At 45.4% G+C, this 26,384-nt stretch overlaps 1 protein-coding gene across 1 annotated transcript in view; it reads left to right on the top strand.

The window, feature by feature from the left end:
- Nucleotides 1-26,384, top strand: part of DCC (DCC netrin 1 receptor) — a 591,765-nt gene that overhangs the window by 119,055 nt on the left and 446,326 nt on the right. Inside the window, exons 4-5 of the mRNA XM_056849071.1 lie at nucleotides 1,034-1,184; nucleotides 1,944-2,080. Coding sequence (XP_056705049.1) covers nucleotides 1,034-1,184; nucleotides 1,944-2,080 — 288 coding nt within the window. The remainder of the gene's footprint in view (nucleotides 1-1,033; nucleotides 1,185-1,943; nucleotides 2,081-26,384) is intronic.

The following is a 26,384-nucleotide window of genomic DNA, read 5'->3' as shown; positions in this document are numbered from 1 at the left end:
TATTGTGTTTGCAACTTGCTGCTTGGTGAACTGCCTTGGGTCTGAGCAGGTAAGGTAGGATAACATAGCTTAAATAATAAATAAATAATGGATGGATGTGGATAATTTTGAAGTCTTGTTTGATGGTCGTTCCCCCCCCCCCCCCCGGATTCACTATTCCAATCCACATTGCGGGAGGAAGAGAACCGCATGTATATTCATTTCATCAATTTTCCATTGGCAAATCCTAGACTTGGCTCACAAGCAGTAGGCACTGGATATGCATTTGGACATAGGATGGAGCTACAAGCTTCAACTAGTCTTGAAACGGTATAAACAATTTTAAAACACATATTAAAATGCATGCTGTTCATGCATACCAATGAAGTTCACATAAATGTGCAGTGGATTCCGGGAAGGATGATGAGCAGAACGCTTGAATCAGCAAAGCCACAGAACAGAATGTATTACCTTTCTCCAATTTAAATGGTGATAGAGTTGTGAACTTTTACTTGCAGAATCATAGTGCTTTACAAAATAATAATAATTTGAAATACATTTGCATATCACTAAAACCTTTAGTATAGGTTTTTTTCTTTCTTTGTTTTATAGGGATGCTGGATAAATTGTAAGACAATTAAATAAACAAAAGAAATGAGAGGGAAATGGCCACTATACTTCCCCCTTTTCATTCCCTACACACCAGATCCAAATTACTTCAGAAAGTATACAAATACGAACTTAATGGAATCAGTTAATATTGGACCCACCAATCAATCAACAAACACTTCAGTTGATTAATTTAAGCATGAAGCCGACTGAAGTCCGCAGTCTTCTTTAGTAGATGAGCTCCTATGGTATTTCCTTCTCAAATGAGGATTTTTCCCTGAACACCATTTTATGATCTCCTACCCAATGTATCTCTGTATTTATATCTATATTCTTGCCGTGCAAGAGACGATTCCTGCTGAGAATATTTAAATACTCCTCCCCGCTGTTCCTAAGACAAACGGTGTGATTATTATGTAATAACCATTCCTTTTCCTCTCCGTAGATCCCGGGTTGCACAGACAACAATTTTTCCTGCAGAGACCATCAAACGTGGTAGTTATAGAAGGGAAGGATGCCGTGCTAGAGTGTTGCGTTTCTGGCTATCCAGTGCCGACATTTACGTGGCTACGAGGAGACGAAATAATCCCCTTGAGGTATTTACTAAGTCGGTTTTGAAAGGGCACATTTGGGCAGAGCAGGAATCTCCTAGACCTGCCTGGTTCTTTTAGCGAAGTGTCCCCTGATGTCCTTTCTGAGACAACTATACTTTAAAAGGGAGACAATAAAGGTGAGGGAAGGGGAGGGGGCGTGGCTCAGTGGCAGAGCATCTGCTTGGCATGCAGAAGATCCCAGGTTTAATCCCCAGCATCTTCAGTTAAAGGGACTAGGCAAGGAGGTGATGTGAAAGACCTCTACCTGAGACTCTGGAGAGCCGCTGCTGGTCTGAGTAGACAATACTGACTTTGATGGACCAAGGGTCTGATTCAGTATAAGGCAGCTTCATGTATTCATTTGTTCCTAGTAAGACCTGCCGTCCAAATGTGCTCCAAAGGGGGATAAACACTTATCCCTCCAAAGGGCTGGTAAAGAAAGGTCCAATTAAGCCCTATACTGGTCTTCAACATTATGGTCAGGTCTGGGAATGATCAGTCAATTTTTTTTACTCTGTTTCTGTGGATCTCAATATGGTGTTCTCCTCCATTTTATTCTCACCGCAGCGATGGGCAGGAGATTATTCCAACAGAGATAGGCTAGTCCAAGATCAACCTGGGAGCTTCAGGTCTGAGTAGGAATTTTAACCCGGATCTCCCCAGTCCTTGTCTGACACTGTGACCCACAATACCTTGCATGTTCATCAGGGATAGATATGTCCTTTCCTTCTTCTTAACTGATGTATCTTGTCCATTTTCCAGATCTAAAAAATATTCATTGTTGGCTGGCAGTAACTTACTGATTGCGAATGCGACGGATGATGATTCCGGGACATACACTTGCGTGGTCACCTACAAGGAGGAGAACAGTAGTGCTTCAGCAGAGTTGTCTGTGTTGGGTGAGTACAGACCTCCGTATGCTATGCAGACAGCCTTTTCCAGTCTAAAGAAGCGTTCATTCATTCATCCTTTGGACGAAGGACATGCTCTTGACGAAGCTCAAACGCGTCAGATTCTTTTTTTTCTGGAGGAGTGACATTTTCAATTGCCTGTCATCTATCAAAAGTGAAACTTGGTTGATTGAAATGGTGAGAATAAAATATAGTAAGGACTCGTTAGGACTGTTTGCTTTATATTAATGCCCCAAAAATGGGCATAAGTGAACGGAGCAGAATGCCCCTTGTGGTCTACCCCCCTCCGTATCTGCTCATTTCAGGGGTTCCAGTTCCACTGATGGAACCTGCAGTCATACATCTTGTAAGTGATAACTAACCAGCACTATGACAAGTGGTCTATTAACTATAAGCTAACAATTTGTGAGCCATTGTTTAATGAGACTGAGGAAGCTTTTTCCAGAAAGTGAAACGAGGCGATATGTGGAGATATCTTCTGTGGCTTGGGAATCTGATGAGTCATTTTGCTTTCCACCAATGATCTTTGCATTATTTCAATATACCTGCAAAAAGTAATACTGTATCAATCTATGGTTTATATGTACTTACCTTGTTGATGTTTTGTATTCATTTATAAGCTTTAGATGAACAACAGTGGTGCTCTTGTGAGTAAGTTTCTGGTAAGTTGTTAGCTTATAGTTAATAGACCACTTGCCATTGTGCTGGTTATTTATCATTTACATGGTATTGCCTGTATCAGCATAGGTTGTTTTATTGTTTTGTCATACATCTTGTATGCACATAATCTCTTGTACAAGTTATGCCATATATGCATAGTGGTAGGTGAGAAGCTAATGGGTCTGAGTAGGATCCTACTCCACCTGTTGACTGTACATGAAGGTGTTTAGTCTTATTGTCCATGTTGTGTTGCACTGCTGTAGTTACAGAAAGAAAGACTGGGTGCACTCATTTACTTCTGCCCAAGTAGATCAACAAATCACTTTCCATGCATTCCTGAAGGGAGGGGCCAAGTTGGCTTAGGAGCTGCCCTGACCCCATGGCGGTGTAAGTGCCCAGTTATCCTGGGATAACATCCACACCGGCCCCAGGATGCCATGCCACAGTGTGGGACTCGGGCACCGGTGTGCCGTCCACCAGTGTTCTCCTGGCGCAAATCCCTGCGCTGGTGTCCCCCGAGGTATTCCTGGGATCTTCCGGGGACCGGAGCTGCCTTTAGGCAGCTTCCAAACCCCTTTCGCCTGGGAACAACTCCTGGGATGCTGGTGGTCCTGCACCACCTTTCAAGGTGAAGCAGGCCCACTTTCCCCTAGGGGGGGGGGAAAGACTTTTTTCCTTTTTATTTTGGAAAAAAGGCTTTTCTCCCCTCTGCAGTGGCCGGGAAGCCTGTGAGCAGGCTTCTCAGCTGCGCTGTCCCAGCTGCTGCTGTCCCACCCCCCACCCCCACAGGAATGTGCTCAAAGATGCTCTTCTTCCATTGGAGAATATCTTGCTGGTGGAAGTAATTCTCCAAATCCGGAAGACTTTGCAGAAGGGAAGGGCGTCACATCAGAGCAGTAAGAGTTTGTTCAGACAACCATCTTCCTCATTACAAGATCATAGCTTGGTGGAGAATTAGCATATATTAAGGTAGTATGGACTTTTTTTTGCTTGCAAACTTTTTATCTCACTTGGTTTGTCTCGCCAAATTGATGAGACATATAGAGAAATTGTTTTGCTTCCATTCAGAACTAATGGTTGGATTCACACGTGGAGAAAAATGTGCTACATTTTCTTTCTCTGTGCTTTGAGGCAATGGGCAGAGGAATATAATAGGTCACTCATGGTCCTGATCCAACTCTGTAATATACAACAAGGATGGGGTTTTCTGAAGGTGTAAATTGCATAATAGTATATACCCTAGAAAACGTGTGGATCTTTCCTCATTCAATATGGAAGTGCTTTCTGGCACTTCCAGCTATACCTCCTCTAAATGCTTCCTCAGGAATGGGCTGTTTTTCATATCCATCAACATATAATTTTCCCTTTGGAAACCACGAATGGTGAATATTCGTTGCATTCCATATTCCCATCCCCATGAAAAAAGAGCATGCAGTCTAGATGTGTATTTGACTCCACAGTTACCCAGAAGGATCTCCTTAATAAATCACATGAATCTCCCGGGATAAATCAGAGTATGTAAATTTATTACCTTGGGCTTGGAGAATAATGCTAGTGATACCTTCTGTGTGTCCATAGCTAGGTAGGCATCATGCATAATGCAGTTTGATGTAGCATTTTGATGTTGGCAGTTATCATGTAGAAATAACAGTACTTGAGAAAAATTTTTGGGAAACACGGTTGTTTTCTGTACCACCTGCTGAGCTGTAAAACATACCCATCTGCCCCTGGTTTCTTCCTGTACAACACATTTCCCCATCCTTCAGATTATTCATTAGCCGGCGCGTGCTGCAGTTGACAGCGAAGCAAGATAAAAAATGTCTTCAAGTTTTCTGTCAAAGACTTGAGTTCACCCCTGTGTCATTTCTTCATGGAATCGTATAAGCATCACATTTCTAGAGGTAGTTTGTTTTTAATTACTGAACAATACCAAGCTTATTAGGTTTATTCTGAAAGATTTAAGGAGCCACGTAGATAATACCCGCTCCGACAATACCGCGTTATCAATGGTGATGCTTATTTTTAATTTGGGCCGTAACAATTATGCATAAAAAGTGCTTTCATTAGTTGAATGGTGCTCTGATTTGGATTATAGGAGAGTTTGATGCTTGGTTAACAATATCCTTTCATTAAGCCACAATAAAATGTGATAGCAATTGCACTTGATAGAGGCTTTCAGTCTCACAGCTTCTGGTACATTAATGTTTCATGGGCTCCAATTATTTCATTATGACAAAAGTTCGTTGGGAAAAAAGAAGCTTTGTTTTGCAAACTCAGATTTCTTGTTGCTTTGGGAGTGGTTAAACATTGAAAGTAGGAATGTTCACGAGATGTTGTGTTTCCGATACTGGGAAGAGATCTTTGTTCGATGTTGTGCCCACATTTAGAACTCTAGGATCCTAGACTGGAATCTGATTACTTGGGTTCATTGGTGTTGTAAAAGGAGCCGATCTGTTAGCATCGCATGCCTTTCCACTTCATGACATCATTCATAGGCGCTATTGGGTTGATCTGCAGGCTGAGCAAAGAGCAAGGTCTAACATCTAACAGATAGAGTGGTTCCTCAGTGGAACAGGCTTCCTCAGCAGGTGATAAGCTCTCCTTCCCTGGAGGTTTTTAAGAAGAGGTTAGACTTCAAAATTATCCACATCCATCTGTCAGCAATGCTGATTCTATGACCTTAAGCAGATGATGAGAGGGAGGGCATCTTGGCCATCTTCTGGGCATGGAGTAGGGGTCACTGGAGATGTGGGGTGGAGGTAGTTGTGAATTTCCTGCATTGTTCAGGGGGTTGGACTAGATGACCCTTGTGGTTCCTTCCAACTCTATGATTCAAGGTGCAGGGAAAGACACTGTGGACATGTTTGATACAGATAGGGTTCCCAGGTCCCTCTTCGCCACTGGCGGGAGGCAGCGCCTGAGGAGGGTGGGCTTCAATGCCATAGAGTCCAGTTTCCTAAGTGGCCATTTTCTCCAGTTGAACCGATCTCGGCTGGAGATCCGTTGAAATAGCAGGAGATCTCCTGCTACTACTTGGAGGTTGGCAACCCTAGATACAGAAGAGGAAGACAAGAGGGGATGGCACCAAAACAAAACGAAAGTGAGGAAACAATTGGTGCAAGGGGAATAATATTTTAATAAGTTCTGTGACCCCATAAGCTGGTGTCATGTGCTTTATTGCTCGCATGGAAGGCTGAAGTAGAAAAAGATACCCCTGAAGAAATTCCCACAAAATGCAATGGGAAAATGCGAAATATCCTTTCCCTTTCACCAGTTGATACAGAAGAGGCCAGGAAGAATCACCTTGTCTTCCGTAGGAACCACCCAATTGGAAGCAGCTGCCTCCCCATTTGAGGATACTTGGACGTTCTGACAAAAAACAAAAGGGGGAAGGGAACACCCAACCTAAAACCAAAGCTGGGTACCCAAAGGTTTGGTGGGAAAAGACTGATGTATAGAAATATATTTATTTTAAGGCGCTGATATCTATATTAAAAACATTAAAACAAAGCACAAATGGCAACTAATATAGGTTGATAAACTAAAACCACACGCCAAATGTGTTTTGGCCTCCTGGCCTTCATCAGTGGTTTAATAACATCACTTACAACGCACACCAATACAGAAGAAGAAGAAGAGTTGGTTTTTATTTGCCGACTTTCTCTACCACTTAAGGAAGAATCAAACTGGCATACAATCACCTTCCCTTCCCCTCCCCACAACAGACTCCCTGTGAGGTAGGTGGGGCTGAGAGAATGTGACTAGCCCAAGGTCACCCAGCTGGCTTCATGTGGAGGAGCGAGGCAACAAATCCAGTTCACCAGAGTAGCCTTCGCCGCTCATGTGGAGGAGTAGGGAATCGAACCCAGTTCTCCAGATCAGAGTCCACTGCTCCAAACCACCGTTCTTAACCACTACACCATGCTGGCTGTATAATACAACATGCAAAACAGAATTATAGCAGAATTATAACAACCCAGGTATGTATGTAGGGATGTATTCCAATTTGACTCTGTTCCCAATATATTTTATAAAATTTATAAAATTAAAGAGCCCACTGCTGTGGAATACTTTCTGCTCATTCTTTTCTGAGTTAGCTTTCCATACAAGGTGTGCATACCAGGGTCAACCAGATAAACGGTACTATCTGATAAACTACTACTTGGACATTCTAACATAATAATAATTTGCCCCAGCCTGCATGACAGCCACTTTGTGATTGGCCCTATTCCCCATGACAGCCTTTCTGCAGTTGCTCCTAGCTCCCACGGCAGCCATTTTTTTTGGTCACCCGCTCCCTTTTCTCAAAATTCCCAAAGCACCCACAGTCCCAACAAGGTTGTGAGCTAACTGGAAACTGCCAAGTAAAGAACGAGGTCTTCATATTGCTTTTGGATGGAAAGATAAAACAAAGTGGACGATAGATAGGTGGAATAACTATGTGTTTGAATATGTTCAATCAGATGTGTTGGGATATTTAAAACAACAGGCAATGGGTGAAACAGAAGAATTGGAGTTAAAGACTAAGTGGAACCTATATATTGATTGGGTGAAAAGTGGAGAAGCCAACGAAGAGACCTTAGTAAAATTGAAAAGACTATGCTCATAGCTAAAAATATGAAAATATGATCTATTCAACTTGGCCTGTGGGGGGAGGGAGATGGGGCTGGGGGGGAAGGGGTTAAAATTGTATTGGAAGAAAGAAAGTGTAATTTTGTAATTATAAAAATATGGAGATGTAAAAATGACTTCCAATGCAATAAAAGGAAAAAAAGGGGGAAGAAAAAAAAGGTCTTCATATTGCAAGAACTTTCTTACAAATAAGCTGGGATCTAAAAGTTAGCTTATCAGAGGGCTGGTTTGCTTGATGAGCCAGCCTTATATGTAGTAGGGAACAAGAGGAGGGAAGGAGGCATCTAACCGTTCCACCCACCCAATGCACCTGCCTCATCTTTGAATGATCTGATTTGGCACGTTGAGGCTCCATTCATGTCACTACAAAATGACCCAGCAAATTCATTGTCTACACCAGTGGTTCTCAACCTTTTTCGAGTCGCGACCCCCTTTTACAATCGCCAAGTAACCTGTGACCCTCGTCACATTTGCATAAATTTGCATAAATTTGCATAAATGACATTTTCAATAGGATAAAGAAAACACATTTGTTTTTTTGGCAGTCCAGGGTATCCATATATATAATTACTTTAAATGTTAAAGTTTAAAACAAACAAGCAAACTGTACTACCACCTGTTGCGCAGCGGCTGTGACTGTGTGGCGCGGCAACCTTTCCTGGCACGGAGGAAAGAGTGCCTCAGAGCATGCACTGCGTTCCTTGTCCTCCCCTCTCTCCCCAAAAACTCTTCCAAGCAGGCCGGGGCTCTTGCGAGGAAACCCCTTCTCTTGTGACTGGGACACTGCTTGTGCACAGAACTGCAGTTATCCCTCAAAGCGGAGCTCCGTTTAATCACATCACGAGAGCGAAGGGCCAGGAAAGAGCCGAGGGCCGCTTATCCCACTTGGACTTTTTGTGCCTTTTTCTCCCCTCCGCCAGTCACCGCTCCTTCTGCGCCTCACCGAACCTGCGCACTTGAGGGGGAAATCCCGAACTGTGCATGCACCTCGACTCTCTTCCGCTTGGCCTTGCCAGAGCAGAACTGATGACTCAGGGCAGAAAAGCGAAGCCACACTACAGACATGTGCACTTGGATTCCAGGCTGAAGCTCCCGCCCCACCCGAGCACGGCTAAAAGTAAAAACAATGTGGCTGTAGCGGCCTCAAGGGGGACCGCCCTCTTCTCCTCCGAGACCTGAACTGGCCGAGCCAGGGGAGCTTCCTCGGCCTCCCACACATCCTGCCGCATCATCCGCCCGGTGCAGGTGCGACCGCGCCCAGGGTTAGCCCGCCTGCCTCTCAGCTGGGCAGCGGGGCTGCAGCTAGTGTCCGGTGGCACTCCGCTGTGTCTCTGCAGCCCAGCTCCTTCTGGCTGTCGGTCGGCCAGTTCCTCACCTCTCTGCTTGGGGTCTTCCCTGCCCTCGCGGATGGATCAGGGTTACAGGGCGTCTGGGTTAGTCCTGGACAGCCCGGGATGGGGGCTGTCCCTGGACAGTGGCGGCGACCCCCCAGAAAACACTTCGCGACCCCCTTGGGGGTCCCGACCCCCAGGTTGAGAACCACTGGTCTACACAGACTGGCAGCAGCTCTCCAGGGTCTCGAGCTGACGTCTCTCGCATCCTGCTCCTTTTAACTGGGGATCTTGTGGACTGAACCTGGGGTCTTCTGCATGCCAAGCAAGTGGTCTCCCACTGAGCCACAGCCCCTCCCGAGAGCGTGCTCCTTCCTACTCGTGTTCCCCACTGTGCACAACGGCTAAGGAAAATAAATTAAGATTTCCATCCATTCTTTAATTTATCTCTCCATTGTCAGAAAAGCTTTCTGTTGCTAATTACCTCTCCTTCTTAGTGCTGCTGACCAGCATGGTGTCTAAGACGCTCTATCAAAACAAAGCACTCTTTCCTTTTGTTTGACTCTTCTAAGACGATATGACTATTCATTAAATTGAAATGTGCAGTCATTAAGCAGTGAAAACAGTTGTTCAGCACAGGCTTAAATATTTAAAGTTAGTTTTCCTCTCCAGAAAAAAGAGACAGGATTTGGGTGTGTATATAAAAATTAGCATCTATTGTCTTCTCCTGGCTTTGCTGTCTAGCAAGTGTAGCATGCTGATGAATAGACTTCTTTTCAGAAAGAAGCTCCTTTGATTGACTAGCTGGCATTCTCCTTATTGTGTGTGTGTGTGTGTAAAGTGCCGTCAAATCACAGCAGACTTATGGCGACCCCTTTTGGGGTTTTCATGGCAAGAGACTAACAGAGGTGGTTTGCCAGTGCCTTCCTCTGCACAGCAACCCTGGTATTCCTTGGTGGTCTCCCATCCAAACACTAACCAGGGCTGACCCTACTTAGCTTCTGAGATCTGACGAGATCAGGCTAGCCTGGGCCATCCAGGTCAGGGCATTCTCCTTATTAGACTTGCCATAATATCGGGGCAGAAACCCTGATTTCATACATGGAAGACTTTTCACAATTGGCTTGCCCATTTGGACCATGACCTTCTTACATGCCCATATTTTCCCCTACACCTGAGATTTCCATGCTTGCTTTATATTCTCGGCCACTTTTCTGGTTTTCTTGTTCTTGACAGACAACCATGCCAGCTCATGTTGGTTTCTGTGCTCTGATGCTGTAGTACTGTGCACTCTCCATGACAGGAAAGAAGAGCCAGGCCTAGTTCTACACGTGCTCAGGCATGGCTCAGGTATAGTCCTATGGTGGTGATGCCGTCAAGTCTCAGCCGACTTCTGGTGACCCCATGGGATTTTAAAGGAAAGAGACGTTCAGAGGTGGTTTGCCATTGCCTGCCTCTGCATAGCGACCCTGGACTTCATTGGTGGTCTCCTATCCAAGTACTAACCAAGGTCAACCCTACTTAGCTTCCAAGATATGATGAGATTGGACTATCCACTCAAGTCAGGGCCTGCTATTAGTTGTACATGAAGAAGTTGGGAGAGCCAAAGGCTGATGCAGTGCCCTTCCCTTCCTATCCCTCCTTCCCTCATGTGCCACAAGCAAGCAAGTTGTTTCCTGAACACATGACACTGCCTTATACTCAGTCAGGCCACTGCTCAATCAAGGTCAGTATTGTTTACTCTGTATTGGTCATAGTTGTGTTTCCTTGGACTAGCTGCAGCTATCTGTGATCTCAGAGAGGTCTTTCACAACCTAGTTCTTTTAAGTGGAGATGCTGGGGATTGAACCTGGGACCTCCTGCATGCCAAGCCATGTTCAACCACTGACCCATTTTGGAAAATCACTGCTTGCTATTACAGATGCTTACCTAAACCAGAGACTTATGAAGAGATAATACTGATCTAGTGATACAAAGTTTAAATATGCTCACACTGCAATAGTTGTGAATCCCTTCTCACTGGGATGTCAATCCCTAATAAACCTTATTTCTTTTGAGCCTTGCTCCCAAGCTTGCAGGGTTCTTCTGTGTTTGCTTGTGACCTTCTTCGTATGCCTGTTTCCAAAAACTGCAAATCCTGGGAGGCTAGGTCAGGATCCTAAGCCCCTAGTTAAAGTAGGGTTGCCAGGTTCTCCTTGGTCACCAGTGGGAGATAGGGGGTTAACGTTGCCTGATCCAGGTTGGGAAACTTTTGGAGATTAAGGGATGGAACCTGGGGAGGACAGGGACCTCAGTGAGGTGCAATGTCATGGGCTCCACCTTCCAAAGCATCCATTTTCTCCAGGTGAACTGACCTCTCCATCCATTTTCTCCAGGGGAACTGAGAGCCAGCATGGTGTAGTGGTTTAGATAGGTGGTTTGGAGTGGTGGACTCTGATCTGGAGAACCGGGTTTGATTCCCCACTCCTCCACACGAGTGGCGGAGGCTAATCTGGTGAACTGGATGTGTTTCCCCACTCCTACACATGAAGCCATCTGGGTGACCTTGGGCAAGTTACAGCTCTGTTAGAACTCTCTCAGCCCCACCTACCTCACAGGGTGTCTGTTGTGGGGAGGGGAAGGGAAGGTGATTGTAAGCCGGTTTGAGTCTCCCTTAAGTGGTAGAAAAAGTCGGCATATAAAAACCACCTTTTCTTTTTCTTCTTCTCCTTTTTCTCCTCCTCCTCCTCTGTAGTCTGGAGAAGAGCTGTAATTCTGGGGGATCCCCAGGTACCACCTGGAGGCTGTCATCCTTTGGTTAAAGAGGGACTGCAGTTCCACGACACAGGCTGTTAATCTTGTTTGAAGAGTGTGTTTTAACCTACAAGAACCAGTGTGTTTTAAGTTTTACATTTTTTTAAAAAAAGTCAGAATATCAAAATATAAATGGTTATAAATGCTGCAGTCCTCAAGTTAGCATCATTTTTATGACGCTTCCTGGCTGGTTGCTTCTAGCAAAAAAATCTTTTATTGCAACAGTTCATGCATAGTAATTGCTATGGGCGCAAGTAGCACTGGTGGCAAAATGGCATGAGCTATATTTTTTGCTGTAAGCAGAATCTATTATGTGCAATTGTTAGGAAAACGTCTGATCGGTTGAATCATAATTATAACCACAGTTTAGCACTGGCGTGGGCAACATCCTTCAGTATGGGGAACGGCAAGCAGAACACAGTGTGAACGTAATTAACTATAAGTTTTATTAATGTTCTCCGAGTGGTATTTCATAAAATTAATAAGAGTATTATTTGCATATCCATCAAGAGGGGTTTTGCATTTTCTAATTTCCGGAGCATCCCCAAGCTTATTCCTCTGTTCAGTGATTTTCAGACTCTTCTCCTAGGAGTGCTAGGGTTCCAAAGTATCATATTGGGATGGACGTTCCTCAGCCAGTGTGGTATAGTGGTTAAGAGCGGTGGTGTGAAGCAGTAGAGTCTGATCTGGAGAACCGGGTTTGATTCCCCACACGTCCACATGAGCGGCGGAGGCAAATCTGGTGAACTGGGTTGGTTTCCCCACTCTTCCACATGAAGCCCTCTGGGTGACCTTGGGCTAGTCACAGCTCTCTCAGCCCCACCTACCTCACAGGGTGTCTGTTGTGGGGAGGGGAAGGGAAGGAGATTGTAAGCCGGTTTGATTCTTCCTCAAGTGGTAGAGAAAGTCGGCATATAAAAACCAACTCTTCTTCTTCGTGTAGAAGCCTCCAAGTTAAATTCCTATTTAAGTAGTCGGCTTTTTTGAAAATTTCCGGGTCCAATAAACCCGAACCCCAAAATACTGGAAAAAAAAATTGGTGCACACCCCTACTGCTGGCTGGATCTGTAACATCTCTGAGCATGGCAGGAGAGTAATTCTGAATTCTCAGCTTGCCGTTCAGCATCCTCCAGTTCCACAGCGGAATGCATGTAAACAGTGGGCCCTCTTCTTGGCGGTTTCCAAACAGGAGTGAGCTTGTCTTTAACCTCCACACTGCTTTTCAACATGAGCGGTGTATCCTTCACTCTATGCCTTGCACGTCTGATCATTTTCCTAGCATGCAACGCTCTTTCATGTTGGGAAGTGTGTGTCAAGTGCTTTCTTATAAAACAATTCTTTAGAAAGCAGCAGCAGTGTCAAAACAGCTGCTCCTCTTCTTGTTTTCTGTCAAGTTCATTCCTCTTGACTCTGATCTTCCGTGAGAGAGACCGAATCACACACTGCTGGTCTATAGTCTTCGCACCTGGAGGCATTTGATCTTTTTGCATGCATGATAGGAGGCAAGAGCTGGTCTTTTTTTACCAGCTGAGCTGCCGTGATGTCATAGAAAGTTCACAAACATTCGAACTGGTCAGCGAGAAATGGTGAAACCAACCACTGAAACAGGCTGGTGCATACACCCAACAAATGAAGGGAGGAGGCTTGATTTTGTTAGTCATTAGTACTTAGAAGGCCAGCAAAGAAATTATGTGCTTAACACTCAACCCCTTGTCCCCCATGCAGGCATAAACCACTGGTGTACTATGGGAGGACTTGCTGAATCATAATAAATTATTCTGTTCTGTCTTGCTGAATCTGACTTCCCCCAAAGCACCTTGCTTTGTGTAGCTGAGGCAGTCAGGCACAAACTGGATCCTGGCTTAACTCAAACGCTGGACAACCGGGTGACTGGTCTAAGGAAGCCTCGTGAGAAAAGTGGTTCCTTGGGGTGCTCACCTCCCCAACATTCCTGCCCTGACCGCTCCTCATTTTTCTTACAGTGTCCCTGCCAGCTGAGACCACTGAATCATAATCCTACATAAGAACATAAGAAAAGCCATGTTGGATCAGACCAGGGCCCATCAAGTCCAGCAGTCTGTCCACACAGTCGGCCGCTGTGTGAACAGACTGCTGGACTTGATGGATCTTGGTCTGATCTAGCATGGCCTTTCTTATGTTCTGATTACAGACCATCTCCAGGATGTGGTGATGGCTGCCAACTTGGAAGGCTTTAAGAGGGGAATGCATGGAGGATAGGGCTTGTCAAGGAGGCGCACCGAGCTGCAGCCCTTAGAACCTCCTTGGTTAGTGTAGGAAGGCAGCGTCCTGGATTAACAAAACTCCTGAGCCAGGAACCACCCAACTCCCTTAGTAGCTGCCACCACTCTTGAATAGGGCCTAACACCAGGCTGGGGCCAAGAGCACCTCAGTCTGCCCCTTTTGTTGCCGCAACCAACACACCGACCCTGCAGGGTAGTACCTCTGCATCGTAGGGTGACAATAATATACTTTGGTAAGCGTGTAACCAATCAAGGCCAACTAGATTTTACTTGAAGCCAGCAAAAAGTCAAGAAGCCAAAGCAGAAAATATAGATTAACAATCCCCTTCCCCTCTCCACAACAGACACCCTGTGAGGTAGGTGAGGCTGAGAGCGTGTGATTGGCCCAAGGTCACCCAGCTGGCTTCATGTGTAGGAGTGGGGAAACCAATCTGGTTCTCCAGATTGTCCTCCGCCACTCATGTGGAGGGGTGGGGAATCAAACCCGGTTCTCCAGATCAGAGTCCACCGCTCCAAACCACCGCTCTTAACCACTACGCCATGCTGGCACGATGTGCCTTCTTCCCATGGTGGTGAGCAATGCCTCCTGTCCCCTAACCTGTGCAGGAGGAAAGACAGGTGTCAAACTCTATGAAGGAATGAAAGTGAAAGATCATTTTGGCTGAAGAAGGCAAGGGATGCTGGAAAGTGCAGCTCAGTAGGGAAAAGGCGCAAGAGGGTGAGAAGCCGAAGCAAAGCGCCTGAAGGAAGAGAGCAGAAAAGGTAGGCTGAGAAGTGGGAACAAGGAGAAACGGATAGGGAGGAAGAGGGGGGAAACCTGGCATAAAGAGTGGTTGGAGAGAAAGAGCACACTAAGGTGGCAAGCTGAGCCAAGGGCTGGAGCCAAATCTTACCCAGAGCCTGGGAACAAGTGAAGCGCTGTGCTGTTGGCGAGGGCGTGTGACTTGCCCCAGCGGCTCCATTTGATCTTGCTTTTTTGGCAACCTTTTCATTGTTCACTGAAGCAGGGAAATAATCAACCCATTTCAGTCCCACCATAGCAGGGGCTCCATCTGTACTAAACAGTGTTTGATTTTGTGGAAGTCGTCGTCTCCCACCAGCAGCCTGTGCATCTTGAAAGGCTTCCTTCCCTCCAGCTTATTCACATGCTGAGTGTAACGTGCCAGTTCCTAAGTTATCTGAAAGTTGTCTCTGATACTGAATGGAGCGGGTGCAGAGGAGAGCGACGAGGATGATCAGGGGCCTGGAGATCAAGACCTACAAGGAAAGGCTGAGGGACTTGGGCATGTTCAGTCTGCAGAAGAGGAGGTTGAGCGGGGGCATTACTCTCTTTAACATGATTACTCTCATGATTACTGTCCAGTTTCTCACAGACCATAATGTTCAATTTCATTGAAACGACAAGGTAGGGTTTATACTTGCCCGGCAAACCAGAATGCCAAACTGGAAATGGACCGTGGTTTGGAATCCTGGTTTTTCAGTAAATGTACAAGCCAGTACAATGTACTAAACGGAGGCTATCGTATTTTGGTCACGTCATGAGTTGACAAGAGTCACTGGAAAAGACCGTCATGCTAGGAAAAGTTGAGGGCAGCAGGAAAAGAGGAAGACCCAACAAGAGATGGGTTGATTCAATTTGCAAGATCTGAGCAAGGCTGTCAAAGATAGGACATTTTGGTGGACTTTCATTCATAGGGTCGCCATGAGTCGGAAGCGACTTGACGGCACTTAACACACACACACGCAAGCCAGAGTTTATATGTCACCACAAACTAGGAATTGCCATGGCCTCTTTAGTTATATGTAGGGTTGCCAGGTCCCTCTTTGCCACTGGCAGGAGGTTTTTAGGGTGGAGCCTGAGGAGGGGGGGGTTTGGGAAGGGGAGGGACTTCAATGCCATAGAGTCCAATTGCCAAAGCGGCCATTTTCTCCAGGTGAACTGATCTCTATCAGTTGGAGATCATTTGTGATAGCGGGAGGTCTCCAGCTAGTACCTGGAGGTAGGCAACCCTAGTTATTTGACCACACACAAGGTGACAAGGGGAGAGGAGAGAGCATGGAAGCGCAAGGATCCTCACTATTTATGCACATACTAAACTATCCGTACAATCCTGATTGGGGGTGGGGGTGGTTCCGCGGTGACCAGAGGAGGCGGAGCTGCACTGCTTCTTTGGGGCTTAACGCACGGCCAATTTGTCTCGCTTTTGTGCCTTAATAGTAGCGAATCTCCATGGTCCACACGCACGACCGTCCAAGGGCTGCGCATCGGACCCACCTTAGTCGCGAATTAAGGCAAAAAAAACCGGGTTAATCAATCCCTGGTTTATAGCGATCTTTTCGGTTCTAATCCGCTACTTTTTTTTAATTCCGCTACATTACCGGAACGCCGACGTGCGTGTAATTACTCGGCTAGCTCGCTACTAATGCTCCTTACCGGTCTCCTCCGTCCCGCCCCCTTCCCTGCGCGAGCAATTGCCGCTTCCCGTCCCCCGTCCCGCCCCCTTTCCTGTGCGAGCAATTGCTGCTTCCGGTCTGCCGTCCCGCCTTTTTTTAATTGACAGGTTGAGACGATGGTATACCGGAACGCTGGCGTTCAAAGAAAAAAAAAGGGGGAGAATCGCCCTTTGATTGGATAACTCCTCAGCCAATCCTTGGGCGATGTCACTCCCCTGCTATCCCTCATTGCGAACTATCCCACATTATATGGTTGGTTCAAACGCACGGGGAGCCTCCAGCAGCTACTTGTTTCAGACTTAATGTGGGATAGGCTGGCGTCATGCGTTTGATTATCCAGACTTAAATATTGTGGGATTAAAATATTGTGGGATAACAGAGGAGCGAACCAGGAACATTCTGCCCATGCGTTAATGCCCACTCTAATCTGGAGAACCGGTTTTGATTCCCCACTCCTCCGCATGAAGCCAGCTGGGTGACCTTGGGCTAGTCACTGTTCTCTCCAAACTGTCTTAGCCTCACCTACCTCACAAGGTGTCCGTTGCGGGGAGGGGAAGGGAAGGCAATTGTTAGCCGGCTTGATTCTCCTTTTAAAAGGTAGAGAAAATGGGGGTCTAAAAACCAACTCTTCTTCTGTTGTCTAGACATATATAAAATGTGTGGCATGACTTTGTTATAAATTTCCATGCTCTAGATGCAGGGGTGTAGAAATGTATAACACGATGATGTTATATACCACATTTTTATCACTATGCATTATAGTGGGGAGGGTTGTTTTGTTAGCAGTCACTAATTTGGAGCCCATATGTATGAATTTAATCTGAGAGCACAGCATAGCATGCTTGGTTTTATCTAGATTTCTCTGTTGCTAATTCATGACCATTGTGCAACCAACAAATCTGGGAATAATAAATGCATGGAGAAAAAAAGTAGGATTTCACCCACTGGCCTATTGCGAGGGTTTCCAGGTTGCCACCAGCAGGAGATTTTGGGGGCGGAGACTGAAAAGGGCAGGGATTGGGGAGGGGAGGGGCTTCAGTGCCATAGAGTCTAATGGCCAAAGCGGCCATTTTCTCCAGGTGAACTGATCTCTATCGGCCGGAGGTCAGTTGTAACAGCAGGAGATCTCCAGCTGTTACCTGGAGATTGGCAACCCTACCTATTGTTGAACTCCTTGTATAGCTCATGTCAAGTGCACAGGGTTTACACATTCTACAAACTGTTTGAATGTAGGCTCTGCGCATGTTTATTCTGGGTACTGCAGAAATACAGGGTACAAATTGTTTGAGAGAGCCTATACTGCAACCTGCATAGACCCTCCCTGGCAGAATAGCTGATGGGACTCCCTCGTGTAATCCTATTTGCTTTTCTCTTTATTGATTATTACTAGCTTATTCACATGCATGGGATTTTTGTCAAAGGGGAGAATGCATGGGAAGAGTATTAAGTGTAATTTATAGCTCTCTGTATTTCTGTCTTGAGTGACAAACAGATGATTAATGCAAAATGGCATTTTGACCTTTATTATCAGGAACTCTGAATATAATCATTTTGCATAAGCTTTTTTGTTACTTCGCGGAACAGTGAGAGTATAGCATTTAATTAATTGGTTTCTGAAGAGTTTTTTAAATATTATATTCTGTCCTCTAGCTTTCTAAATTATTTCAGAAGGGGTGTTTTTGTGTGGTCATTGTTTCTGGTGGTCCAGAAATCCAGAACAAATTTCTCAAGCCTCTTCCTGAAATTCTTTCTTTCTTGAAGTTTTTTTAATTTTCCAAACGGATATCACAAGGCATACAAACATGCAAACATATAAACATACACATCAAATTCTTACACTATAATGGAACTTAATCTGTAACTTCTATTGTATTATACCTTCTTTGAATGTTATAACTGCATATTCAATTATGTATTTCTTACTTAAATTTTAACATTCTATTATTTTTTATCAGTTAACAACTAGATAGTCAACCTGGAGGTTGGCAACCCTAGACCAAAGCCCATCAAGTCCAGCAGTCTATTCACACAGTGGCCAACCAGGTGCCTCTAGGAAGCCCACAAACAAGATGGCTGTAGCGTTATCCTGCCTGTGTTCCACAGCACCTAATAGAATAGGCGTGCTCCCCTGAGACTGGAAAGAATAGGAATGCATCATGACTAATATTCATTTTGACTAGTAGCCATGGATAGCCCTCTCCTCCATGAATATGTCCACTCCCCTCTTAAAGCCTTCCAAGCTGGCAGCCATCACCACATCCTGGGGCAGGGAGTTCCACAACTGAACAATTTTGGTCTAAAGACCAAAACTGTAACATTTTATTTCAAAAGAGGGAACGTTGGCCATTTATGCATGGCTGTTTCTTCACGGTCAACCCGCCAATTACTTTGGGATGCTGGCTAAACACAAACCCAGAAAATGCGGGCAATGTGTGCGGAGAGCGAGGCAACCTCTGAGGGTCGACAAATGCAAGCACAATCAAAGCAAAGCCCCGAAGAAGCCGGTGGGGTGACCGCGAGGAAACAGCCATGTATAAATGGCCTTTACAAACATGAGGAGACTAGTTAAAAGGAAGCGGAAAGGGAAACACCAAAGAGTCAAATGCCTAGAGGATGCTTGGCTAGCTTTTGTCTCCAAGGAGACCACAAAGTTCTGCTGTGTGTTCCACTTGTGGCTCCCAGGTTGAGTTCTTTAAGTATCAGGCCCAGGACGAGAATCTTGGCTCTGTTTGACTTGGTATCTGTCTTGGTCCTTATTGTTGTTTTCGGTTGCCCCAGAAGGTCGGACCAGAACCAACGGGTTTAAATTAAATAAAAAGAGTTTCTGTCTGGATATTAGGAAGAACTTTCTAACAGTCAGAGCAGTTCCTCAGTGGAACAGGCTTCCCCGGGAGGTGGTGAGCTCTCCTTCCCTGGAGGGTTTTAAGAAGAGGCTAGATGGCCATTTGTCAACAATGCTGATTCTATGAGCTTAAGCAGATGATGAGAGGGAGGGCATCTTGGCCATCTTTTGAGCATGGAGTAGGGGTCACTGGGGGTGTGTGGGGGAGGTAGTTGTGAATTTCCTGCATTGTGCAGGGGGTTGGTCTAGATGACCCTGGTGGTCCCTTCCAACTCTATGATTACTTCCCATTGTGGTATCTGCATGTTTTTATCACAATCATTTAACTACATAAGGCTAGGGACCCACTGTTCTTTAATTCCGGTTTTGTATACAAATCCACAGCTTTTTGAGTTCTCCCCTCGCCTTCTCCCCACCTTCAACATTAGCTTGTTTACTGCAAACCATTTTTCTCTGTCATTTTCTAATTTCCCATAAGTAACGGTGGAAAAGAAAAATGATCCCGCTTGGGTGGGAGACAAAAGCTGACAAACTATATCATTGGCTTTGTTGTCCTTTTCTAAATATGTTTGTTGCAATATCTTCAGTTTGGTATAGCCCCATTCTATATATATCATTAGATGATCACATTGCCAACAGGTTGTTGCATAAAGATTCCCTGTCGGGGAATTCCTGGGTTGGTATGAAGCAGAGAAATAACTTGTGATTCTCTTAGACCCAACAATCAGTCATATTCGATGATGAATGGAAGCAGTGCCTTGTCCTACTTCTTTGGACTTTGAATGACCAACTCTAATTGTTGAAGTGGTTTCTGAATGGCCAATTCTACCTGTTGAACTTAATTCTTTTTATGATGGCTGGGACTAGCATTTTCCTGTAAACGTGTTGGATTCTTATAGTCTACTTGTGGAAATTCTATGTTCTGTTTCTGTTCTGTATATCGTAGTTAATAGATTATTTAGGTAGTTAGACAGTTTAGGAGTTATATTATGTGGGTGTATTGGTGCAAATATTAATATATGATTATTTCTTGGAGCTAGTGTGCTGTTATTTTGTATACCACTACCTGGAGGTTGGCAACCCTAGCATCTAAGCCCCCCCTTTCCCCCTAGTAACAACACATACAGAGCAGCAGAACACCAAACCAGTTCTAGGACACGTAGTTGTGACAAATTCAGACAGCAGCTATAATCATAATGTGATACGTGTGTGCGTGGGGGGGATATTCCTCTTTAGCAAGAGCCTTGATTTTCTTTCTTTACTGGAGCCGTCTGCATTTCTTCTCCTTTGTATAAGCACCCCTGCTTCATTTAAGGGCTTTTCCATTCTGATTGATTAGTCATCTTCCCTGGTGCTCCCAATTGAGAATTATTAACTGAAACTAGAAATCCAGCAAGCTCAGCGAATCTAAACGGTAGCCTGATTAGGAATTGACGCTTAACCTCTTGGGGCTTTTAGCGATGCGAATGGGTTGCAGAGTGATCGCTTGTCTGGCTATAGTGACTGCATGGGGAATAAAGCTTTTTCCAGAACTGTCAATGGATCATTCATACTTTCAAGGAAATAAAAATCTCTTTGGCCTTCTAGAGCCGTGCTTCCTACTCTGTGACTGTGTACTGTAAGTGTACCTAAACGCCATTGAATGCAAAATTAAGATTGTGTAGAGATAGGCTGGACCTGAAATCAATTGTCTTACTTTTGTTGTTGTTGTTGCCATTGGTTGCATGCTCATATTTTGCTTGCTTGGGTTACATCAATGTCTTCCTCGAGGAGCCTCTAGCTTTGGTTTCCAGCACTGAGCATGGGATTGGCCTAGATGGGGTTGCCAGCCTCCAGGTGGGGCCTGGAGATCTCCCAGAATTGCAACTGATCTCCAGACTACAGAGATCAGATCCCCTGGAGAGAAAGGGCTGTAGGGCTGTATGACATTGCACCCTGCTGAGATCCATCCCCAAACTCCATCCTCCCCAGGCTCCACACCCAAATCTCCAGGAATTTCCCCAACCCAGAGTTGGCAGCCCTACCTAGATGTCCTTCCTTCTAGCTGCATTTTCAGAAGACTCTAAGGACAATTCTTCTTACTAGCAGAGGAATGAAAATTGCTTCCGCATAACTTAATTCCTTTTCCATGCTAAGAACCCTTTGAATGGGTAGGGTTGCTAATGTCCCGGTGATTGCTGGCGATCTCCTGGTATTACAACTGATCTCCAGGCAACAGAGATCAGTTCATCTGGAAAAAATGACCACTTTGGAATGTGGACTCAAGGCCAATATACCCCATTGATGTCCCTCCCCTCCCCAAACCCCACCCTCCTCAGGCTCTACCCCCAAAATTGCCAGGTATTTCCCAACCCAGAACTGGCAACCCTTTGAATGGGAGAGAACTAGGGTTGCCAGGTTGCCACCGGTGGGATGTTTTTGGGGCGGAGCCTGAAAAGGGTGAAGTTTGGAGAGGGGAGGGACTTCAATGCCATAGAGTCCAATTGCCAAAGCAGCCATTCTCTCCAGGTGCACTGATCTCTGTCAGCTGGAGATCAGTTGTAATAGCAGGAGATCTCCAGCTAGTACCTGGAGGTTGGCAACCCTAGAGAGAACCTGGTGGATGGGTGGGATCATGTGGGAAGAACCACCTCTTCTTGGTCCAGGCTCTGATGGTTAGCAGTGTTCTTCCTGTGTGAACTTGCTCCTCCCGTGTGGTTTTTCCACACTTACTGAAAGGGTATGTTGTTAATAGATTAGTTTGCAATAAATTCAGAGACGTCAGTAGATCCAGTACTGTGGTTAAATGATCTGATAAAGGGAGCTTTGACTCTTGAAATCTTATAGCTGAAAAATCTTGTTTTTTTACTACTACTGGGCTCAAATCTAGCTCCTCTACTGCCAACCAACACGCCTACCCTCCTGACACTGTAATTAAATTAAAGGGGTGTCAAACCAGATATGGCCCCTTGAGAGCTTTTATTTGGCCCATGAGCCAGCCGAGGCAGCTACACACCCCCAGTGTCGATCTGGGCTGGTGAGGCATAGCCCGGCCCGACCAAGCAAATGAGTTCAACACCCCTGCCTTAAGTGATTGTTAGGGTTGCCAACCTCCAGGTGGTGGCTGGAGAGCTCCTGCTATTACAACTGATCTCCAGCTGATAGAGATCAGCTCACCTGGAGGAAACGGCTGCTTTAGCAACTGGACTCTATGGCATTGGAGTCCCTCCCCTCCCCAACCCCCCTCCTCAGGCTCCGCCCCAAAAACCTCCCACTGGTAGTGAAGAGGGTCCTGGCAACCCTAGTGATTGTGCATGGAAAAACCTGTGGAGCCCATGAATCAGTTTAGAACTTTTAAAGCCCTCATGCCCCTTCAGTTGGAAAATTAGTAAAGGAACTCAGTATTTCTGGAGTGTTCTGACTGTGCGATGACTTGCAAGGAAAGCTCGAGGCTGTAAAAAGAAAATTAAAGTTCATCAGCATGCCCTTAACCTTTAAACACGATAATTGACTTCTGGTACTATAATACTTGCGTTATTATATCATTATGAATTATTTGTGTATCTAATACTGAGCTGGGAAAAAATAACATGGCTGTAATAAAAGGACAAAATGGAAGAGTTTCATTTTTTCTGCAGTAGTTTAGCTTACTTCCCCCCCCCCTAAAAAGTAGAGCGAGGGTAGGAAGCTTCAACAAAATTTTGTTTCTCACCTTCACCTCTGATCACACCATCAGTTAGGGCAGGGAAAGAATTAACTTAAAGAGTGAACTTATAATGTATTGCTTAACCGCAATTGAAACAACAATGACATACCAGTAAATCAAGCATAAAATAAGCTGTCACTCCTGATCTTCTACCTGTGCTTCAGCTGGGCTGCCCTCATTCAATTTTTTATTTGTGTGTGTCCTGAGCTTTCATTGATTTATCAGCTCATTCCTGGTCTTTATAACTTATTTTAAAAAAATAAAAAATTGAACCAGGGATTGAGGAAGAGGTTTCTTGGTGATAGGGTTGCCAGGTCCCTCTTCGCAACTGGCGGGAGGTTTTTGAGATGGAGCCTGAGGCGGGCAGGGTTTGGGGAGGGGAGGGACTTCAATGCCATAGAGTCCAATGGCCAAAGCGGCCATTTTCTCCAGGCAAACTGATCTCTATCGGCTGGAAATCAGTTGCAACAGCAGGAGATCTCCAGCTAGTACCTGGAGGTTGGCAATTCTACTTGGTGACATCACATGGAGGCCATCCAATCAGCCAGCCCTGTGTAGAACCCATTACTGCTTACAACTTTAACAGACATTTCCCACCCACTCCATGCAGAGTTTTGTTTAGAGAGGAAATATATGTTTCAATTCTGTGTACTGAGGCCAGTTCCAGACTGCTCTCACTGAATTAAAAATATTACATCTGCATCTACCTTTCATGGTACCAATAGGCCTTAGGGTTGCCAGGTCCCCCCTGGCCACTGAAGAAGAAGAAGAAGAGTTGGTTTGTATATGCTGACTTTCTCTACCTTTTAAGGAGAATCAAACCAGTTTACAATCTCCTTCCTTTCCTCTCCCCACAACAGACACCTTGTAAGGTAGGTGGGGCTGAGAGAGTTCTGAGGGAACAGTGAGTAGCCCAAGGTCACCCAGCATGCTTCATGTGGAGGAGTGGGGAAACCAACCCGGTTCACCATATTAGAGTTCGTCGTGAGGACTGGGGAAACCAATCCAGTTCTCCAGATTAGAGTCCACTACTCTTAATCACTACACTAGCAGTGGAGGCTAACCTAATCTCGTCAGAATTTAGAAGCTAAGCATGGTAGGCATTGGTTAGTACTTTGATGGGAGACCTCCAGGGAAGTCCAGGGTTGCTATTAAGATGCAGGCAATGGAAAACCAGGCTCGTCTCTTCCTTTGGAAACCCTATGGGCTGTGATTTGACGTCACTTTCCACCGCCACTTCCAGGTAAGCATATTTAGGATTGTGGCTAGTGTCATAGGAATTTGCCATAATAATAGCTCAGAGGGAAACAAGTCTTTAATTGAATACCAGTTAGGCTGAACTTTTTCTTTTGGCAGTTGCTAAATTCATACAGAAGAAAGGTTGCCAGGTCCCTCTTCAAGGAGGTTTTTTGGGCAGAGCCTGAGGAGGGCGGGGTTTGGGGAGGAAAGGGACTTCAATGCCATAGAGTCCAATTACCAAAGCAGCCATTTTCTTTCCTGACGAGGCATCTTCAGAGGAGTAACACTGAAGGACAGTGTCTCTCAGTGTCAAGTGTGTAGGAAGAGTAATATATAGTCCCTTGAAGCTACCCTGAAACTTTGGGAACTCTACCTCCAAAAATGCCTCCCCCAGAGATCATTAAAAAAATCTCCATAGGGTAAACCCTGGGAAAAGCCGAAGCTGAAAAAAGCCGAATACCTATTCGGCTGATTCGGCAATTGGCTAACCGGCTTCGGCTTTATTCCCAAATATTGCCGAAACGGCTAATTTCGGGTTTGTTTTAGGTTCAGGTTTATCGATATACACAACCCTAGCACTGATAGAAGCAGGCCTTATATCTCCCCCAAAAGGAGCACACTACATTTAACAGGGAGACCTAAATCTCTTGTTCAGTTCACCTGGTATTGAGCAGATCTGAAAACCTGTCTTGCAAACCGTGCAAGGCAGGAAGCAGAATTATTTCTCAATCGCATTTCCAGGAACGAGAGGCTCCCCCATCCAGCTCCTCTGAAGGTGTCACCGAGTGAATCGAAACTGATTTGCAGAAAACTGCTGCCTTCTGAAAGACCATTTGGGAAAGCAATCACACGTAAATGATAGCGAGATGGACAGAGGCCATTCAGCTGGCGTCCCGAGCAGGTGTTTGCAAATTTGGTGGAATGTTTTAGTCCATAAGAAATGACAATGAAAAGGGGCGAAAAGATAACTATATACATTTGTTATGCCGTTTTCTGCCTAAGTCACAAAAGAAGAAAATGCAGCTATTCCAAATGTGGCATAAAGCAGATGGAAACATTTTATTTTGTGTGAAACCTTTCCTGACTGCCTTGCTGAAAAGTGCACATTCAGGATACTTCTCTGCAAGGAAAATAATCAGGTTTTCCCGGGGCGCCTTAACTTGGCAACAAACATGTTTGGCAGGCCAAATCACCATTCTTAGACAGCCGTGATTGCTTGAGAGCCAAGCCGTGAATCTGCTTGCTTCCTCTTTTCTCTGGTTGCTTAAAGGAGTCCTAATGGGTTTGGATGTTTGATCCACTATAACAACATACAACAATGAAGAGTAAAGGTGAAAGGACCTAACCTGGATGGCCTAGGCTAGCCTGATCTTATCAGACCTCAGAAGCCAAGAAGGGTCGGCCCTTGTTAGTACTTGGATGGGAAACCACCAAGGAATACCAGGATCTTTATGCAGAGGCAGGCAATGGCAAACCACCTCTGCCAGGTCCCTCTTTGCCACCGGAAGGAGGTTTTTGGGGTGGAGCCTGAGGAGGGCGGAGCTCGGGGAGGGGAGAGACTTCAATATCGTAGAGTCTAATGGCCAAAGCGGCCATTTTCTTCAGGTGAACTCTATTGGCTGGAGATCAGTTGTTATAGCAGGAGATCTCCAGCTATTACCTGGGAGTTGGCAACCCTACTTAGGGATTCATAGGGTTGCCATGAGTTGGAAGCGACTTGACGGTACTTAACACACACAATTAATGCTTCTTCCCGATTCTGTGAAGTTGGCTTAATTGGGAACATCCCATGCAGCCAACTGCCATTTTCTTTTGCAGATCCTCTACAACTGTTCAGAAACCTTTTGCTTCATTCAGGACAGTTGTCCACAACTCTGAATATTACATTTTTGTTATAGGCCTTTTATGCAAGGACGTTTCCCCCCAGTCACCCCTGCTGACTTCCTTGGGGCTTCCTTTTGATTATGCATTACGGGATGGGCCGTGGCTCAATGGTAGAACATCTGCTTGGCATGATGAAGGTCCCAGGTTCAATCCCTGGCTTTTCCAGTTAAAGGGACTAGGCAAGGAAGTGATGTGAAAGACCTCTGTCTGAGACCCTGGAGAGCCAGAGTAGACAATACTGACTTTGATGGACCAAGGGTCTGATTCAGTATAAGGCAGCTTCATGTGTTCATACATGCATTTTCTGCCCCTCAGAGGTTGCCTCGTCTCCCCCCCCCATGTTTTGCCTGTGTTTTCCAGATGTTCTTTTAGCCGGAATCTGGAAAATTTGGGCAAAATGCATGGGGAGAGCAAGGTGACCTCTGACGGGCAGAAAAGGCACACATAATCAAAAGGAAGCCACAAAGCAGTTGTTGGGGGTGACAATGGGGAAGCGTCCCTGTATAAAACA

Source organism: Euleptes europaea, chromosome 4 (assembly GCF_029931775.1).
Source record: "Euleptes europaea isolate rEulEur1 chromosome 4, rEulEur1.hap1, whole genome shotgun sequence".
NCBI lineage: Eukaryota > Metazoa > Chordata > Lepidosauria > Squamata > Sphaerodactylidae > Euleptes > Euleptes europaea.
The sequence above is the reverse complement of the archived record's forward strand: the minus strand, read 5'-3'. Positions and strand labels throughout refer to the sequence as shown.